At 40.0% G+C, this 21538-nt stretch overlaps 1 protein-coding gene across 1 annotated transcript in view; it reads right to left on the bottom strand.

Moving 5' to 3' along the window:
* Window positions 1-20845, bottom strand: part of LOC109037734 (A-type potassium channel modulatory protein KCNIP1) — a 419699-nt gene extending 398854 nt beyond the window's left edge. The window contains exon 1 of the mRNA XM_019052540.2: window positions 20609-20845. Within this exon, the coding sequence (XP_018908085.1) occupies window positions 20609-20819 (211 nt within the window). The 5' untranslated portion in view covers window positions 20820-20845. The remainder of the gene's footprint in view (window positions 1-20608) is intronic.
* Between the last annotated feature and the right edge of the window lie 693 nt (window positions 20846-21538).

Genomic DNA, 21538 nt, shown 5'->3' with positions numbered 1-21538 from the left:
CCACGTCAAAATGAGTGTTAAAATCTGAGGGTGTCATTTTCATTCCTTCCCCCGGTATGACAATAACAGCATTTCGGGACTGAGTTAGATCTCTGAATTCTCGACGACGATTCCGAAAAAAAATACGAGTTTTTAACGTGGTTTTGTTGCATATACATCCTGAAATAGAGCTCGTTTTGAGACTAATAAAAATAAATGGGATCCAATAATGGTCGCCAGATGGCGTAACGAGAGTTGGAGTTGGTGTGAAACTAGCGGCGTGGCGTGTTTTGCGATACATCGATCGATCGGCCATTTAAACCTATTGAAAAGTATCGATGAATAGGGCGTTCGCAGCGAACACTTAAAGAATCGATTATTTACCACAGCTTCAAATGGGGAAATATCAATAGATCGCAAAGCATGCCACGCCACTGTGTGAAACATGTGACTCCTACACTTCCGTGCTAGGGAAAAACGTCGTATGAACCTTCAAGAATTGTCAGATTGTCTTCGAGAAAAAATTAATTCACTGGTATGATTTGATAATCTCATTTTTCTGATTTTTTGGACAATTTAGTTCGCAATTTAGTCTTAAATATCGGCAAATTTTAAGGAAAAATGTGCATGACTATCCTCTAAAAGACACGTTTTATCTGGAGAATTTCGGCAACTCTCGAATTTTTATACGTCGTTTTGCCTTAGCATGAAAGTGCACGTCTGTGTTACATTTCTAAATTAGTTCAATTGTTGGCGAAGTAATGCAATTTATTGTGCCATTTGAATTCAAGAGCTGTGCTTGAACTTTGCTGTTGACCTTGCCGTCGAAGATCAACTCTTGAAACTGCGTTCAAACCATGCTTGCTAGCGCCTTTTTGTAATCGTGAAAATTATGTATCGATCCGATTACCGTCGTTATGGTCGATGATAAATACACGTGCATTATATTTATACTTATTTATACTGTATACTTTTACATTTTTTATTCTTTTGAACCGAAAAAGATATACATATTTCCCTTAAAAAAGAATGAACAAATGGAAAATTAGTGTGACATATCATATGACGACAGTGAAACTACAGAAAAGAGTACCTCAGATTGAGGTGTTACAAACTCCATATTAATGGTTAATTTTCTAAACAGAAAACTACTTGACGTACTAATATAGAAAATTTTTAAAAACTGTAAAATTTGTTTTAGAGAACTTTTGTAAGTAATTTTTTTCTTTTCTTATTTTTTAAAGAAAAATTACAAAAGGTACAATGAGGGGCTCGGATTGCAAAGCGCATTAATGGAATTTTTAGAAAAAAATTGAGATATGAATGATTTAAGTAAAACTAGTCTTGATGCATATTTTGTGAAGAAAAATCGCTCCCAGATTCCAATTTGTAAGCATCAAAAAACATCAAAAACTTTCTTTGCAGCGTGAGGATCCATGAACCGGTCGATGTTGTCAATTTACAGAGAAATTTCAAATTTTTACCGTAGTTCAATCAAAAACAGACAATATGTTAACGTTCAAGGGGCAGGTTCGGATCTGACATACTGGGAACATAGCCCTATTATTCGGAGCAAGGCTGTGTAGTTTTTTTCTTGCTCAGTGTGAACTTTCACTGAAAAAAAATTCTCGGCGTTTTTACTAAGGTCCGTTGGTACCTTTACCATCTCACTTTTTTTTCCAATTATTCGTAATGTTACCAAGACAGACTGGTAAGCTTACATAAAAACCGGTATTTTTACTGTTTTTTCAGGCAAGAATACCACTTTTATTGGTAATCAATTCCCGGTAACTTTGCCATTTTATCTCGGTAATTCTACCACAGTCGATAAAAAATATTGGCGTTTTTACGAAGGTCCAATAAAATTACCGAGAAAGTTCAATAATTTTACCAAGATTTCTCGGTAAAATTACCAATTCCATAAATGATAATTATACCAAGAAAAAACTGGGATCAAATAGAACCCTGAATTCTTGGTAATTTTACCTTTTTCTTAGTAAATACACCGAGATTTTTTTCAGTGTGCAAATCATTTCTAGAGCAGAACTGGCAGCGCTCTCCTCGCAACAACAGCCGGTTAGTCAAAGCTTTTTGTCTAATGACACAGCCAACCTTTTCGCCTGTTAAAGCTGTAGACTAGTAGAGATTTGTTTCAATTTGCGAAGAAGCAACTAGCAAGGCCCACGATTCCCTCTTCTAAATACCAAAGCGTCATCTAAAAATATTTTAAGTGAAAAGGGAATGAATGAATAATATGCACCATACATCAGTGCTTTCTCTTTTTCGCTCCATGTATTTAATTTTTTTCCCATCCGTGTAGCAATTTTCGTCTCTACGAGGATATTTGCTTCATTCGTCCAATTTCATTCTGGCTCTATTTAATTCATCGAATGGATCGCATCTAGCGAAAAAGAACCAGCGCGATTACAGTGTTTTCAAAACGCTGCAACCTTTTCTTTTCTTTTAGGAATACTTAATATATGTACAATATTAAGATATATACATTTATATTTCTTTAAAATTGACAACTTTTTGGTGGGAAGAAAAAAAATGTGCTATTCTGGGAAAATTTTTTGATAATTATGAAAAAGGAACATGTTTACAACACTGAAATATCACTGGTTCCTTTTTGCTAAATGCAACCCAAATAAAGCTGTTGGTGTAGATGTATATATTAGCCTGTGAATTTATTTACTTTAAAAAAAGTTTTGATGCTTATAAATAGTTCGGAATAGTTACAGCTGGCACCGGTTTTTTCTATAACTATTATATTTCCTTCTTCCTCGTTCTTGTTATTGATTCAAATTCGCATGATTTGGTTTACTTCAAAATCATGCGACAGGGAAACTTTCCTATATACTCAAGACAGGGCCAAGTCGACTCGTGCGATCGAGTTTCGGAAATACACCCGAACTTGACAACGTCGAGGAAAACCACAAAAAAATCAGGAAATGTTGACTTTTCACCAAAGTACGAAAAAGGAATTAAAATTCAGAGTGAGGAAAAAGTCATTAAAATATCGCTTGGCGGGAAATTTTTCTTTGAAACATCGTTTTGTTCAATTACAATTATTTGCACATTAACCACCAACGGGCGATTTCGACATTCGCATTTTCGCAAAGAATCAGGCATCGGATAGAAAGGGAAAAAAAGTCAACACAACCGAAGGTAGAAGAAACGCAATCGGGCTTCTTTGTTTTTTTAACTTCCCTCTCGAATCTGAACAACACCTCATTGGCAGCACAGAGCGAATCATTGCATGCCTGGCGCCATAACGCCTTCAATTTTGTAGATACAACACGGACATCCATCAAGCATGAATAGTTGTATCTCTGCGCCGTCATCAACACGCTTCCTTTCCCTTACTCCAATTTCATATTACGTCTTTTCCCGTTTGTCTCATTTGTAGAGGTGCTTCAAGAGCCACGTGAGCAACACAGTCAAATATGGTAGTTTTAAGGTACAATTACGTTACTGTAATGTGTTAGTGTAGTTTTCGTTTTTTAATGTAATAAACTAACTAAATGTCATATTTTCAACTGCTGTTTGTCATAATGCAGTCATACTTATTTTTTTCTTCTCTAAAAATTATTTTTGTGAATTTACCGCATACCTCATTCATTTGAAATTAGTTGGTTTTGAGATACAGCTCTGTGAAAACATTTTCATGACTTTCAAAATTCGTTATCATTTCATAATCAGTCAACTTTATTTGAAAAAATTTTAATAATAGGGACTTTTCTAGGACGAACCTTTCAGCAACTGGACGTGTTCATGCTAAAAAGAGTTATGTGCATGTTTGCATGCATTATAGTTTCTTTTAGCATAAATACGTCAAATTGCATATTCAGTGGATGAATTCACTTAAAATCAGACTAACTACGTCAGACGTTGCCCAATGTTTCATCATATTTTATTTTTTTTCTTACTAGAAAACGAAGCAACATTCAAATTCAAAATTCCATAAGCATCCATTCATACTCTTGAAAAAAATATTTAGAAAATGTTCAGGAGTCATTTTGTTTCGTGTTTTATTAAAAAGATGGAACAAGGGAGGTAAACTTAAATGAAGTTAGGCTGATCTTAGTTGACTCCGTCCGACTGTGGTAGAAAAACAATCGCAAGTAGTTAAGAATCGACGAATTTCATATTCATGCTTTCGGGATAGGATTTAATTATTTCTCGTAAATTTTTCTCTTCCAATTTTTCAGACAATATTGTCCACAATTGAATCTGTAATATCTGAAAATTTCATGGATAATCATGCTCAACTTTCCTCAAAAATACATGTTTAATCCGGGGAATTTGGCAACCATTAAATTTCCATACGACGTTTTACTTTAGAACGGAAGTATTGTAAAATGTGCATTTAAAACAAGTCAGATATATTTTTCAAAAATTGAATTGTTAAATCAGCGATCCATATTTTTCGATTGCCTTTTTGCTGAGGAGCACTGACAATTTAGCTTCTTCAATTCTTGAAGAATACACAATATAGAAAATTCGATCATTGCTGCCCTTTTCAGAATGGAGATGTTGCATTTGTGAGGAATTTGCGATTTGACTGTTGACTCTTATGTAAAAGTTCGCAAGAAACACGATGGTGCCACTGGTTTTCTCTGAAATCATCCCCCAAGCTCAGAAAAAGCTCTCAAAGTAAGGCCAAAATGGAGGGGATGTCCCGCCCTACCCTGAGAGTCCACCTCTACATCATAACAAACTCTCCATGCAAAGATAGGGAGCAAATACATTAGCAGGGTTGCCGTGTTTTCAGTTTTGGAGTCCCCAAATAAGGTGGCAGCCCTGTCAATGTATTTGCTCCCTATCTTTGCATGGAGAGTGTGTCTTGATGTAGACGTGGACTGTCAGGGTAGGGTGGGATATCCCCTCCATTTTGGCCTCAACTTGAGAGCTATTTTGAGCTTGGGAGTTAATTTCAGAGGAAACTAGTGGCAGCATCGTGTTTCTCGCGAACTTTTACATAAGAATCAACAGTCAAATCGCAAATTCCTCGCAACATCTCCATTCGGCAGGGATGGGAGAAATTGCGAGCTGATTTGACATCAGAGTCAGGGCTCCTTTTCATCAAATCTCAATTTGTCATAAGCGGGCCGACGTGAGCTTAGTGGAATCAGCATGAGGCGTTCGCACAGCATGAGCCTTTTAAGTGTTCCTGCCGACTAATGGTCCATTCGGTCCAAATGTCACGACCTTCATCAAATTTTAATTTTTCACCGAATCTTCAACGACCCTCTTGCCCCTCTTGGTGGACAGATTCCACGCTGAGAGGGTAAATGGGCGGAAGGAAGTGTGACAAACAGAAACGTTTCATAAATTTCGAGGTTTCATGCGTGTAATGAGAGATTCCGGTTCGTGAAAGGAACGGGGCAGAGGGTTCGCCTCAGGCCAAATAATTGAAATATGATAAGAGGACATTTCAGAGCTCCTTTTCAGCATCTGACATCACATACTCAGACAAGTCAGTTTCTCAAATGAGATAGCCTGGACAGGGAGGCATGAAACTTAAGAGGGAAATGATAGATTGGAAATTTCACGAGGCTGTGAAATATTTCATAATTTTCAGGAGCTAGAGTATGCAACCCGCACTCAAATACACAAAAACAGAAGAAAGCCGCAATTTTTAGATTTTGCGAAACATGAAAGAGAACCGGTATTTTTCAATACATTTCATAAATATTTGAAATTTTATGAAATATTTCACGTGAAATTTCAAGTTTTTATTTTTCATTTAATTTTGCCACCCTGAGCCTGGAATCTCCATGGAATGGAACTCTTGCATTAGTCAGGAACTTACGATTTAAGTACAGATTTGTACACTTTAAGCCCCGAATGCTTCTAATAATCCGTATATTTTATGCGGAAAAAAAGGACGACCAATTCCGGGGTAAAGTCTACTTGATTTTGACATCATATTCCATTTATGATACTCGAAAAGTTGGTAGCATAGACCATTATAATGTATATCAATAAAGGTATGCGGGTAACTGGAAAATGATTAGAGGATCTTATTCACCTTTACCTTTACCAAAAATGGTGTTACTATAAAACTTTAAGTATTTTTGTGTGTATAAGAGATAGATATACTGATTAAAAAATATGGAAAACAAAATATATCTATCAGCCAAGCACCAATGATTTTTACTACAGCAAGCCTGCAAGTACTCTAATGCCCCAAATTTTCATCTATTTTAATGGTTTCACTGAAAAATCTACCGTTCCCAACCTCGATGATCGTTCGAATATCTGCGGAAAATAATCTCTTGAGGACCTTGCTCTCTCGGAATTTTTGAATTATAACTCATAAGTTATGCATCATGAATCTTGGACATATTACTTTCAGAAAATAAAGAGCTCTCGAAAGAGGGGAGGGGGCTGAGGTCAGGCCGCGTAAAAGTAAGGGCCGGATCTCAAGTAACTAATAAGGAGCAGCACAATATTGCCGTGATATAAGGAAGAACGCCGTAGGAACATTCGAGAGTTGCCAAATTTCCCTTTATAAAATATTTAATTTTGACGACATTTATGCACATTTTTCCTCGACATTCTCAGATATTTTAGATCAAATCGCACACAAAATTGTCTGAAAATTTTGGGATAAAAATATTCACAAATTTCCCAGTAATTTCGGTTTTTATTGAAAGAAACTTGGCAACATCTGAAGACTCATACGGCGTTTTTCCTTAGCACGGCAGAATAGGGTCAGTATTCCAGCTAGAACACCCCTTCCTGATATGTATCCGCGTGGCTCGATCAAGGGCTGCAAACTGCAGAAGAGGGGTGGAGGGGGAGGGGGAGTGGGGGAGATTATGTTGCCTAATGCCGCGCATCAGAGCGAAGACGATTTTGACAATGACGAATTACCCGTGACGTCACTCGTGGGTGATGCGTCTCTCATATCGAGACCAGGGATGTCAAATTCCTGAGAGCAGCACGTATCTCCATCTCTTCTGCCGTGCAAAGAAAAAAACGCCGTATGAACATTCGGGGGTTGCCGAATTTTCCAGTATAAAACGTGTATTTTTGAGGGAAAAATATACGTATTTTCCTTCGAAATTAGTCGTATTTGCTTCGAAACAACAAAATGTTTCCTTTTTTTTTTTTTTTTTTTGCGATTTTGAACAACCAATGGGAGAGCAACTTCCAATTTTAGGTTAGAAGACAGCGTTGCTTTTTTGACAACATAAAAACGACTTGCTTTGAGCACGTTGCAGTTGTCGTACATCAATGTTGCTGTGGGGGTTCCCAAATTTTGCGCGCGAAAATAAGCCCCGTCCCCACAACTTACACAAAACAACTTGGAACAAAATACGAGTGTTGCTTGTTTTCACAACATGTTGGGAGTGTTGCTTCCGAACGAAATACGACTATTCTCAGATATTTTGGATCGAACTGTGAACAAAATTGTTTGAAAAATGTGAAGAAAAATATTCAAAATTTTTCCAGTAAATGCGGTCTTTATTGAAGGGAAGTTGACAACGTGTAAAGGCTCAACCGGCGTTTTTTCTCAGCACGGCAGTCCTGCCTTTGCAGTTTGAGATCCGGTGGAGTTCCGTAATACGGCTGTCGTGCCCTGCACAAATATAGTGAAATTCAAAGCCGTTGCCTCGCACGCCGACGGTGAAACTGCAAAAAAGCGTAACTCGGCTGCAGTTAATTCGCCGCATTCGGAGGAAGTTGGAACGCCATTCCCAGGTTGCAAAATCGACTGGAACGATTCAAATTTTTACATTTGAGTATACCTCTGCAATTTTGTTTGCCTGAGATGAGAAAAAAATTGGTGACATTTTCAGTTTCCCATCTGGAAACAACGTAACTACATTTTATAATGCCAAACTCTTTAAAATTGCATTTTTAGCAGAAAATGTTCGGCATTTTTCATTGATACCTAGGCTCGAAGATTTGGGGTTTTTGACAATGTACTTTTTATGAGCATCGGAGAGTCAGCCCCCGATCAGGGGAACCAGAGTTTGATTTTGGAGTTGCCTCTCCTGGACAGGTTGCTTTCACTGCAGCATCTACTTTTTCACTTAGGCATTTTAAACTGAAAATTTCACAGATTTTGTCTGATCTCAGGCACAAAATTGCACAGGTACACTCATATCGTCACTTCCCGGTCAAATTATGACAAGCACCATGCGATGTTTAACAAGTTCTGCCACCATTTTTTTTTTATTTTTATTTTTTTTTTTTTTTTTTTTTCACCGAGAAATCGTTCAACGAAGCTGTTCGAAAATTTCATTGAATTTTCTTTGCGCTGCCGATTAAATTCAGTGAAATTCTATGACAGATTCAACCAACAGTCAATACACTATTCAATCAACAATGTAAAAAAATAAATTGGCGGCGAAAATTTTAAAGCGTCGTATGTTGCTTGTGGTACTTTGGCCGGAGGTAGGTATTGACGATATGTAAAAAATTGAACCGTTTTGGTCAATTTTGCAACCTGGAATGGAGGTACATTTCTTCGTCCGGGAAACGACGAATTAACTTCATCTTCGAAACCCATCTCCCTCACAAAAACAATGTAATTACCTTTTATGTTGCCAACTTTCTCCTTCAAAATTGAATTTTCACCAGACAAATTATTGGAATTTCAAATTGAAACTTCACCGATTGTTTTCTGATGACAGGCAAACAAAATTGCACAGGGTATACTCATATAAATTAAATGTTGCGAAAAGAAACCACTAGCTCTGGCTCTTTTGTAATAGCATTGTTCTGCATAGGGAAACCAAAAGCATATATGTTGTTTCTAAAATGAGCCAAAAATAATGGTCCCTTGTTGCAAAATGTAATCCATATGTAAAAATTGAACCATTCCGGTCAATTTTGCAACCTGCAATAGAGTTACATTTCTTCGTCCGCAAAACGACGAATTAACTCCATCCTTCATACTGCCGTGCTAAGGAAGAACGCTGTATGAAGATTCGAGAGTTGCCAAATTTCCTTCAATTAAATGTTTACTTTTGAGTAAAGTAATTAATATTTGTCCTTGAAATTTTCAGGAGTTTTAGATAAAATTGTGAACAAAATTATCTGAACAATTGGACGTATTTCCATCAAACGGAACTAAGCGCCAATTTGAGTTTCTTTTGAGGAATTTAGAATCCCGGATAGCGCGTTCTGTCAAACGGACCTAAGCGCCATGGATAAACATTGCGAGTATAGGATGAAATAAGCCGGACGCCCGATTCCGCCGCCAATCCAAGCCCCCCTCTACCTTCCTTACCCTATGGCGCTTAGGTCCGTTTGATAGAAATACGTACAATTGGATATGCATAAGTTCAACAGGAAATTCCCTTTTTTTTATCAAAGGAAACTTGGCAACGTCTGGCGGCTCATACGGCGTTCTTCCTAAGCAAGGAAGCACTGGTGTACTTATTCATGAACGGCCGCAAACCGCAGGGCGCTCCAGCGCCAACACCGCAAGAGCTGACACTTACCGCGAATGAAGATTCGTGGTCTCTGATCCCGCGGCTTTAGATTAATCCAGGAGGGATGACCATGAGTGGGACACCGGTCAAGGGACGCGCGAAAAAACTACACGACGCCGTCCCGTCCGCTGTGACACTGTCCGTCTCGTTTTTGCGAGTGATTCTGAGCGTTTTTAGATCCCCCCTCAGGGATTTGCCGCGAGGAAGCCTGCATTTTTCAAGCTCCTCGCCACCGCCGGGACCATCCTTCGTCTCGTTTCAGCCGCGGCTCTCCGTCGTTGTGTTCCTCTAATCTTTCATTCCGTGACCTCTTGACGGAGCCTCTGCGGTGCACAGTGCTGCATCCTTGTGGAGGATGCGGACAAAAATCAGTAAAAGACACTTAACTTTAAATAATGAAGATAGAAGCACCGACATGGGAAACGCGCTTGGCACTATCAAAGTAAAACTCTCGAAGAATAAGAAAATGGTATATCTCGAGATTTTTTGCGATTAAGATCAAACCCAAAGCAATCTCAGAGGCAGCCTTAAATAGCCTGATTAAAATATGCCTTAAATAGTAAAAATTAATATTTAAGTGAAAAATCTTAAATCAAATCAAAAGACAAGAAGACCCTTTAGAACTTTACAAATTAACCTAACCCTTTTTGGCTAGTTTGTTAAATTGGGGAGATTTTTAAATAAATAAATCTTTAAATATAATACCGTGATTTCAGGTTGGCAACCTCAAATTAGCCCTATGTTAATAATGTAAAAGCAACGTGAAACACCCAAAATCATGAGATGAAAAACTGTGACTCCGCGAGTTTAAATATTAGAGTCGAACACAGAGCGGAGCGGCACGCGCACTGGCGCCTACAAACCTAACGGGGATACTTCACGCTGTGCGTAATGCGTAAGTATCCTGTTAGGTTTGTAGGCGCCAATGCGGGTGTAGCGCTGGTTACTGTTACCCTCGCCCGGCGCGCCGCGCCGCACATAGCGGCATCCTTATGGAGGATGCGGACAAAAATCGGTAAAAGACACTTAACTTTAAATAATGAAGATAGAAGCACCGACATGGGAAACGCGTTTGGAACTATCGAAGTAAAACACTCGAGGAATAAGAAAATGGTATATCTCGAGATTTTTTGCGTATTTTTCGAAAAACGTTGATTTGAGGTTGGGAACCTCGAATTAGCCCTATGTTGATAATGTAAAAGCAACGTAAAACACACAAACTTTAACTTCAAATATCTCTGATAGTCGCAAAAAGTCGCAAAGTCTGTTCGGTAGTATTGAAAATGGATATGTGCGGATTAAGAAAATGTCAACCGCTCAGAGCGTTTTGCGCTTCAAGCGAGAAATTTTCATTTAAAGTTGTCGACTTTTTCTTGTGTATTATCAATGGACCGTGATTCTCAACCCATTTTCCGTCCATTTTCCACCCAAATTTGAACAAACTTCGGGCGAAAAATTAGCAAATGAACCTTCATTGTGAGTTAAAAATATCTTTAACCCTAGTCTGCCAAACGGATTTTTGTTACAAGTCTGCCAATTACGGGTCATTTTGACCCGTATTTGAATTACATGTGTTTGCTGTATTTTACTTCTTTTTTTTACACTTTTTTTGGTAACTATATATTCTAATGATAGTTAGGGCCTACATTTTGAATTTTTTATTTTCCTAAAACATCCTGCACTGTTCAGGTTATGCAATTTGCACTGTTTTTGATCTAGCATCATTTGTACAGCCCGATAATCAAGGATAATTTTTAGGTTTTTTGGGGATTTTCTTCGCATTTTGGGTAGGACGACTGGAATACTCACTCATACACATTTTTGGAAAGAAACAGTTATAATATATTGCTTTGAAGGCTTCAAGGCTACAAATAATCATGAAAATAGAAAAATTTACTAATATTAGTACAAAAACTTTGTCACAATAGTTCGAAAATCTTCAAATACAACTAGAAATTGCCTCTGAATTTGGTAAAATTTAGAATACTACTTTCCTTAGAGGAACGTGGTAACAAGATAAAAAGAGAAAAATAAAGAACTAAATCTAAGTCAAGTAGGAAAAATGGAATTCCAGTTCCAACACATGTCTTCAAAATCTTACCTGATTTTAGCTGACCATTACACAAAAATCAGACTATATTTATCACAGATAACTTTTCTGATGCAATATTTGTTGATGGTTACATAACCTATAACGTGCGAATCAAAACACACAGTGATGCCAACATCAAATGCACTGAAAAACAAAAATTCCCTATAGAATTGCATATGGGTCAAATAGACCCCTCAATTGCCGTTTAAGGGGTAGTCTTGAATAAAAATTCACCACGGGTCGGAAATTTTTTTTTTCACAAAATCATGATAGTTTTGCATAAATGAGGGTTTTTGTGGACCTATATCTGAAGCACAGGTCCGTGGGCCGAAAATTAAGAAAGTTATGCATGTTTTTAGAGCCTGCCGGGTCAATTTGACCCATGTTTGGCAGACTAGGGTTAAGATGACAAACTTACGCGCATTTCGATACTTACGCATTCTATGCAGAAAACGATTGCCGAATCGAATTCGAGGTTTTTTCCAAACGCTACTCTGCTTTAATTTCTCTGAATTTTGTCAATTTTTGGCTTCAGAATGATTCTTTAGGCCCACGAGCAGGGACTACCGCCCTTTTTTGCTACAAATTCAAAATCTGCCGAGATTTTTTACCTATTCGATGCGATATATCGCTTGCCAGTTCGCCCACGTCACTTGAGCTTGACGAATCACCTTAAGTCTCCTTCATCGATAAAAAAAGTTAAACGGTGGGGGGGGGGGGGGGTGCTACAGGAGGGCAAAGTTTCAACGAACTAAGAATCAACTCCACACATGATTAGCGACGGAGCAGGGGTACTCCCCGCATGATCCCGAATGCATGAGTTCGAGACACCGCGCACTCGGCGGGGGGGGGGGGGGGGTTGCGATTAATGAGGTGCACGGAGTCGCTTATGATACGGGTGCGCGTGCGGTGCCATCGCCCCCCCTTTCTGCACCCCCCCCCCCCCCGCGAAGGGAGGGAGGTTCGCCTCGTGGGGCACGCGTCCCCCGTTCGCGAGATTGATTGCGGAGACGGTGTTTCCCTCTCAACGGCTGCGATTTCACCGCGTATCCTCGCTCCGGAAATTTGTCGATGGGAGATAACTGCGGACTGATTAGTGAAAATGATAGACAAAGCGATAGACAAAGCAGACGGAGCGATCTTAATGGTTGACATTGGTGGTTACTATAGACCAAGCGAGAAAATGATTGACTAACTATCGGGACTCTCGTGGGTTGCTGTTCGTTAGTCTATTACCTATACTGAAAAAAAATGTCCTTGTCTCAAGCATGATGATTCTTGACTTTGCCGCCTACAATTATTTTTCATCTTGATTTAAGCTAAATTTTTCTTGATACAAGAAAAATAATGCTTAGGGTAAGCAAAAAAGTAGTTCATATTAAGCAGAAAAATTGTTGATTTAAGAAACAATTCTTCCAGTGTAGCTCGTTTGTCCATTGCAACCACTCGCTTCCACAAATAGTATCCCTTCATATCTCTTTTGTCTTCTTTGTCTATAGCTTTTTGTATCGATTTCAATAATCGGATTGCTGGACGGATTTAGCCTGGACAAGCGTGCTGATTATTGTAATTGATGATGGACAAAGAAGACAAAGGGAAAACAGAGTAATGCTATTGGTTGAAACGGATGCTTGTTAAAGACAAAGGGGGGAGATGGACTGATGGACATATTTCTGCTGAACGGAACTAGAGACGGGTGGGTAAGAAGGGGTGTGCTCGTCAGTCGAGGGCCGTAAGAATGAATGGGAATTGTAAAGCACCAGTGACGTAATCGGCGACGCAACAATGGGGACACGCACGGACGAGTCTCTTTAACTCATGAGCCGAGCCCTGTCCACAACGCTCTTATCATATGCCCACGGCTAATGAGTCAGCATACAGTTGGCACTTAGTTCCGTTTGATTTAATGTAAAATCCGCATTTCAATTTCCCGAAAAGAATTCACGCCCATTTTTACATTGTATCTTACGCAGTTCATCAGAGCACACCCCATCTTTCCACACGTCTCTAGTTCTGTTTATCAGAAATACGTCCAAGTATAGGGTGCCTCGCGGGTTGCCATCAGTTAGTCTGCTAATTATTTCCTTTATCGATTGCAACCACTCGCTCCCACCATCGGGATAGCTCCATTTTCCATTTGTCTCTTTGTCTTGCAACCACTCGCTCCCACCATTGGGATAGCTCCATTTTCCATTTGTCTCTTTGTCTTGCAACCACTCGCTCCCACCATTGGGATAGCTCCATTTCCCATTTGTCTCTTTGTCTATCACTTTGTTTAGCCATTTCAATAATCAGCACGCAGCTTACTTACGCCAGATGTTCTTTGATTTATTCCTTTCATCTTTCATCTTTCTGACAGATTGTTCATCGACATTCTCTGAAATCTTGTGAGTATATTAGAAGACTTATCATCAAATGGGATAATTTCCAAAAAAATCGAAATTTGAGCTATACGTAGCAATTTGTTTTAAACAGCATGGATATCAGGCTTCACGAGGAGATGAATCCTACCTACAATTTAGAGTAATGCGTATAACGCTTAAAGGATAGTTCCAGTGGTCTGTGCCACAGCAGTTTTCAAATGAATAAATGTGAATACCTCGGAATCAAATTTTTGCTCCATAAACTATTACTGACGATAAGTCTTATTTTTTTATAAGCTAGAATCTTGAACAGAAAGTTTCAAGGCGTGTTATCGTTGAGTTCTTCGTTGAAAAAATACAATTTGAGAGTTAATTTGGCAACAAAAAATGCAGTGAGGATGATTCTGGCTAAGAACTGAGAATATCATTCCAACTGCTGCCAATACAAGTTGTATAAATTTAAACCACCTTCGGTGTAAATACCCGTTTGCGTTTACACTATTTGGTATTGTCAATCAAATTCAGTCTCAAAAATGTGGACATTGACTTCAGGAAATCCTCCAAAGCTTATTTGGATTACATTATGCAAAAACGAACCAAGAGCATTCCAATGTTGCTGGGATTGTGCAACTTACATTCTTTGCAACAAAATACTGAAGCCATGCAAACATTAATTTTACAAAAGTAGTTTTCGTCTTGAATTTATTATTAATCAATAGTAAATATAAAACTTATTTTGATGATCAGTTCATATTTGCAAGGTAAAAACAGTTTTACAATCTTAGCGACATTGGAACGCTCTTGGTTCCTTTTTGCAAAATGCAATCCATTTATGCTCTCATTGTCAGTTCAAAGGGCAATTCCACGAAAGATAAGAACCTGGATGGCAATATGATTATTATATTGGAATTTTTGAATTTCACCTCTACTCAAAAAGTTTTAGTCATCTGCGCTATTTCTCAAATAAACGTACATACACGAATACATATTGAATGCGATGGGTGTTTTGTTAAAAAATAACATCGCCTAAAGACTATACAATCTCTTTCAAAGTGTGTTAATGATATTTCCCACGGGACTCAGCCACCCACCGGAATCCGCAAAGAACTACGCTAACCAAACTCGCATTGTCGCATGCGAAAACAGCCCTATTACCGAGCGAAAAACCTCTCACCAGGACAAATCAGGATGTCACTCACCCAAGAGTGCGCTCCGATGACAGCGCAACAAAGGCGCTCTCAAGTCACCCCACGCTCCGGAAAACAGCCGTAAGTCCATCTCGATGTGAGCCTAGAAGCGAATAAGGCCGCGTGTAAACCGCAACTCAAGCCGAAGCGTACTTACGATCGTCCTTCAAAGCACGGCAGTAAGTACATTCCAACGTGAGCTCCAACGCCCGAATGAATGCGTCTCAACCGCGGCTCAAGCTAGAGTGTACTTACTGTTATCTCCCGGAGTACGGCAGATGTGTATTTAGACGTGAGTCCTGAAGCCTATAAGGATGAATGTTAACCACGGCTCACACCGAAGTGGACTTACGGCTGTCTCCCGGCGCACGACGGAAGCACATTGTGGCATGAGCCTTGAAGACTATAAAATACATAGTAATCGTGGCTCATAGTGAAGTGTACTTACTGCTGTTTTCTGTAGCATGGAGCACGGCGCCCGCGTACCCCGTCAGTTGAGAGAGACAAAAAAGGGACAGACGCAGATAAAAAGGGGAAAACCTGGGGTGCGCTGCCGCGGAGTGTGGGGGCATAGTGTGCGGGTGGGGGGAGGGAGGAGGGAGGGGGGGGGGGGGGGAGGGGGAGGGAGGGGGGAGGGGGGCGCCTCGCTGAAAATTATTAATGCAAGAATGGTTGGAGAAACTTCATAATGACTCGTGATGTGAGCTGGAAGAGTGAGCTTGTTCTGTTTGCCGCTTCGGCCGTATCGGCGATACTATGTTGCCATAACCTTACGGCGATATTTACATACTGCCGTGTTGCCGGGAAAGCAGTGCTGCCGAGATGGCGAAGAGTGCAGTAAGTGGATTGCATTTTGCAAAAAGGAACCACTAGCATTGCAATGATGCTAAGATTGTGCAACTTCATCTTTTGCAATAATATTGCGGTAATCGTGAAAAACTATGAAATTTAGATGGTGATTTTTGTCTTAAATTCACAGTTTTTAGCGGGTAAAATAGAAACTATAATGGATGATCGGGTTTTTCCTCCAAGACAAAAGAAGTTGCACAATCTCAGCAACATTGCAATGCTAGTGGTTCCTTTTTGCAAAATGCGATCCAAGTGCAAAAATGAAGTTTTGAGAAAACGGGCTCAGATGCGTCAAACCAGGAAACTTCATACACTATTTTGTACTTGCCAAATAATCATCAATCAAATTGCCACTACTCATCCAAAAGATTCTTAGAAATCGTTTGGGTGATTCAAAATCCGCCGAATTTTCAAAAGGAGGTATGGCGTTTTCGCTTTGAATTGCAGATCGCGCAAACATTCATTCATTCAAGTTTGCAAGGCGCTGAATAGATAACTATTCAACTTCGTAAGAGACTAAAATTGCCTACATCCTACATTGCAGGCACTTCGCGTGAGCTGGACGTAAAGGCTCGCTTTGAAACCTCGTGCGCCATCTGCTGCGTCTAATGATTCAAGATTCAATTGTCGTCATAAATTGGATATAAAATCAAACAAGTGAGTATATCATAGCACTCATTTGCATAATGTTTTAATGTAAGTGACTATATGTGTCTTTATGATCATCTAGAGTGAATACTTGCGGTCTTGCATGGAAACATGAAACCTCCTTAAACAAAAGTGGTCACCAAAAAAGATTCGACTTTTCTGACACTCCTGTATGTTCTCTGACCAATTTTAAGAACATTTTCGACTTTTAAGACGGTATTGGACGATAAATAATAATTTTAAGATTTTTTGATGTGACTTGTAAATATTTGTCATTGTCTTAAACACAAATTTTCCCTGATATTTAAATAATTCCGTACTTCTCCCTGAACATTACTATTTTTCCTAATCATTCTTTTTGAGGTAGCAGGAAAAGAGGGAATAGTAAGAAGGGAAAAAAAGGCATGAACGAGAAAGTAGAACTAAGAGCAGGTAGAACGAACCAAACGAACGACTGAAACGAAGAAATGAACGAACCAACTCAGTCTTATGCTGATGCGTATTAGAGCTCTCAATTTTTGGTTGTAATTGAAATTTTTTATCTTTTTGTCGTTGTTTGTTCCAGAAAAAAGTGTTGGCCCAGCACTTTCGGATTGCATTTTGCAAAAAGGAACCATGAGAATTCCAATGTCGCTAAGATTGTGCAACTTTCTTCAACCTGCAAGTCTAAACTATTCATCTGAACAAATTTTATCTTACTCTCAATATACTATGAATCCAAGAGGAAAATTATCCTTGTAAATATGATTTTTTTCATAATATCAGTAATTTTGATGCAAAGAATGCATGTTGCGCAGTGGCGTGGCGCGCTTTGCGATGTATCGATTCATCTATCACTTAAACCAGTGGAAAAGGATCGATAAGCAGGGTGTTTGCAGCGAACACCTTAATAATCGATTCTTTATCACAGCTTCAAATGGAGAAATATCGATAATCGATCATTCACGCTTCGCCACTGATGTTGCGCAATCCTAGCAACATTGGAATGCTCTTGGTTCCTTTTTGCAAAATGCAATCTATTTTACCATATTATTACAAGCAAATAGAATAAAATCTCTGCATCCAAAACGGGGTGTATGTGAGAGAAAAAAAAAACAGCGAAATAAAAGGGAAAGGTAAAGACATTTATATTCTTCATCATGTTCATCACGGTTTTAATAAGTCGCACCGCTCCGAATGGATCCCTCTTCTACGACCACTCGCATTCCTCACAAGAATGTTTAATGTAGGGTGGCGTTCCGGCTCCCCGGGACTGCGGAGATCACGATCAAGTCAAATCTAGGATATCCTTGTCGGCGCTCAGGGGAACAAGCCGTTAAAGAAAGTCGGAACATGGTGGGGAGTCTTCTAAACCTTGTATGGATCCCATTTAGCAAAAAGGAGCCAGCCCGATTACAGTGTTTTCAAAATCGTGCAACTACCTTTTTTCCTTTAAAAATACTAAATATACATACGGTATTAAAATTCACCCAGTCGTTTTCCTTCAAAATCGACAATTTTTTTACGGGAGGTAAAAATTATTTGCTATTCTGGGGATTTGTTTTAGAATATTATGAAGAAATAACATTTTCACAACACCGTAATCGTGCTGGTTCCTTTTTGCTAAATGCTATCCATATTTTCGTTAACACGGAATGAAGAAGTTTAAAAATAGTTGATTCTTTTTACACTAAGAGTTACAACGTACGACGCCTTGTCTTCCCCGCAAAATAGTGTGGACCTAGCACTATTTTACCAATGTTATTTTAAAAAAACTGCTCTCATTGACTCTGACGGAATAATGCTCCTAACGGCTGTTTTGTCCGAAACAACGTCAATTGTTGCACACTTATGGTGTTCTCATATTTTTATGTCTAATTTTCATACATATACGCCGAATGGCGAATTTGCATGCAAATTTTTTATTGATTCATCAGAAAGTGCTTAAAAAGCTGATTTCACAATATTTTTTATAATTTTTTCCGATTTGGGAAATGGTATAAACATAATTAGTAAAACGTTCTTTTGTAAGGAAGTGAATTTCCCGGTTAAATTTGGCAATTGCTGATGTGGCTTAGCTCATTTCTATTGAACGCGGTTTAAATGTGGCTTAAAACACACTAAAATTTCACTTTACTCAAATGTTTCACGTCCAAATTCTCCCAAAGGCTCACTCCACTGTGAGTCGGCGCAAGATGCTCAGTGAAAAAAACCCGCACCGCGGCATGCATTCAAAGCGTGTCGCGGTGTAGGATTACGCTACCCTCCCGCGGAAAAACCGCGGATCTCAGATAAGATCCTCACGGCACTTACGCGATTCTGGCTTAGCCGCGGGCGGTAGCGCGTCAGTATAAATCCACGTCTGAAATCCCTCGTCTTGGCGGCGAAGCAAGCGGGCTACCCTCACGCTGCCGCGATAAAGAAAAACGGCGTATTATCATTCCACGGTTGCCAAATTTTCTCCTGTAAAATGTTCATCATTAAAGAGAGTTATACATATTTTCCTCTTGAAATTTTCGAATAATTTAGATCTGATCGCGGATTAAATTCTCTAAAAAATTGGAAGGAAATTATTCGCAGACCTCCTTCAAAATGTTCAATGTATCTATTGAAATCTGGCAACGTCTGGAGGCTCATACGGTGTTTTCCCTTAGTACGGCAGCTTTCATGGTAATTGCTGGTTAAGTATTCCGACAGGGAACGGATCTTGGGTTGCGATGATGTGTCTCCCGACAGAATGCAGTGCCGGTGTTTCGTGGGAACTTGAAAGCGCCTTCAAACGCCCCCCTTCCCCCATTAAGGACCTATAATCATTGATGAGTTAAAATCCATTCCCAAACCTCGCCATTGAGAAGGCTGTGCGTCGAGTAATGCTGAGCTGGGTTTTGGGAAATTTTCGATTCCCTTTGATCTGCCTCCCTGCCCCTTTGACGTTCGCTTAAGGGGAGTCCCGGAGTACCCTGCCCTATGCTAAAGCATGTGGATCTATGTCACTTTCATAGGAACGTTTTTCATAGGAACTTTTGAAGATTTTTAAACGATTCTGGTTTTGTTTGGTAGGTAATAGCTTTCTACATCGATAGGCGAACCAGTTTTCGACAATTTTGAAATTACAAGTTTGGCGATTTTGAATTGTTTAAAAGAAATTAGAATGAATGACGCCGGGCTTGACCCCCCCCCCCCCCCCCCCTCTCCCCTTTATAACGCACCGTAACGCTGGTTGAACTCCAACCCTCCTCTTCCCCTAAATTCGCTATGTAATGCTTTAACGGCCCCTTTATGGAAATACCAGAGGATCTACGCCACACGGAGAAAAAAAACTTCGTGCATGGCACCCGAAGTTGAGGACATATGGATCTCTGAAGTTTTTTGATCATGCATCCGAAAACTTGAGGTCGAGCTGCCGAAGTTCGGGTCAGACATCGAGGCACTTTGGTATGTACCGGAGTACTTCCTATGTGTGACCCGAACCCTTCGGTATATATCGAAGTACTACGGATGTCTGACCCGAACTTCGGCAGCTAGATCTCAATTTTTTAGATACGTGATCCGAAAACTTCAGATGACCTCAACTTGGACGTATTTATGCTAAAAGTAACTATGTGGAAGTGGAAAGATGGGGTGTGCTCGTGGGAGCTGCGCATAAGAAACAAAGTAAAAGTGGATATAGGTCCTTTTGAGAAAATGGAAAAGCGGGATTTGACATTAAATCAAAAGGAACTGAGCGCTAACTCGTGAGCCGTGGACATGCCACAAGAGCGTTGCGCACAGGGCTCATGAGTTAAAGATCGAGGACCTAGTCGTCGTCGCTCGTGTCGCGTCTCCTCGTACCCGGTCCTCATCGCTGACGTCACTGGCGCTTTTAAAATCGCATTCATTCTTATGGCCCGAGCACTAACGAGCACACCCCATCTTTCCACTTGCACATAGTTACATTTCGCATAAATACGTCCACTTCTGGTCCCACGCACGAAGTTTTTTCTCCGTGCAGAGATCCATCTCATGAGTGGCATGGCTATGAGGGATATGAGTTTGAAAACGGTGTTGCGGACTTACCTTCGACATTATTGAAGCGTCTTCGGATGTAGTTGATGATCTTGGCGGTGAGGGAGAGGCGGTGCTTGGCGCGTCGCCTCCGGGAGGCCTCGCCGTCCTTGCCGTCCTGCTGTCCCTGCTGCTGTCCCTGCTGCCCGCCCCCGCTCTGCTGCTGCCCTCGCTGCCTCCGATCGCCGCGACCATAGCTCTGGTGGGCAACTACACTGTACATCCTTCACCGGGGCCCATCGGCATCTGAAACCTGGAACCGAAAATCCCGAAATCCTTAACACGACAGTGTTTTAATAACCGGAGAGAACATGATACATACAGCAGAAAGGAGCCAAGCCACATCAGCTATTGCCGAATTTAACTGCGGGCTGATTGTTGAAATTGGTAGACAAAGCGATAGACATAGAAGACATAGGGAACATGGAGTGAGCCTATAGGTTGAAACGGGTGGTTGCTATAGACTAAAGGGGAAAATGAAGGACTAACTGCAGGGGGACTCGTGGGTTGCCGTTAGTTAGTCTATTAGTTACCTCCTTTCTCCATTGGCATCAACCGCTTCTACCAATAGAGCCGCTTCATTCTCAATTTGTCTTTTTCGTCAATAGCTTTGTCTGTCAATTTCAATAATCAGCCCACTGGGCAATTTAATTTTTTACAAGAGAACGTCGGTACGGATTCCTTTGAAAGTTTTGAGGAATTTGCTTCATACTGTGCAAAAAATTCATTGAGATTTGCACAAACATTTTCACAATCGGGTTCATGCAAAAAATTAGATTGTCCGATTCGATTCGTCACTATCTGGTGTGATTTGGTTCCTTTGTGCTGAACGCGGTCCAAGTACCCAAAAGTTATATCAGATGAGCTTGGAATGGTATCCTCGAATAGAAAACTGATCATTTGAACTGATCCAAAGTTGTCCAGAAGTAATTCTGCAGAAAT

This window comes from Bemisia tabaci, chromosome 9 (genome assembly GCF_918797505.1).
Source record: "Bemisia tabaci chromosome 9, PGI_BMITA_v3".
Lineage (NCBI taxonomy): Eukaryota > Metazoa > Arthropoda > Insecta > Hemiptera > Aleyrodidae > Bemisia > Bemisia tabaci.
The sequence above is the reverse complement of the archived record's forward strand: the minus strand, read 5'-3'. Positions and strand labels throughout refer to the sequence as shown.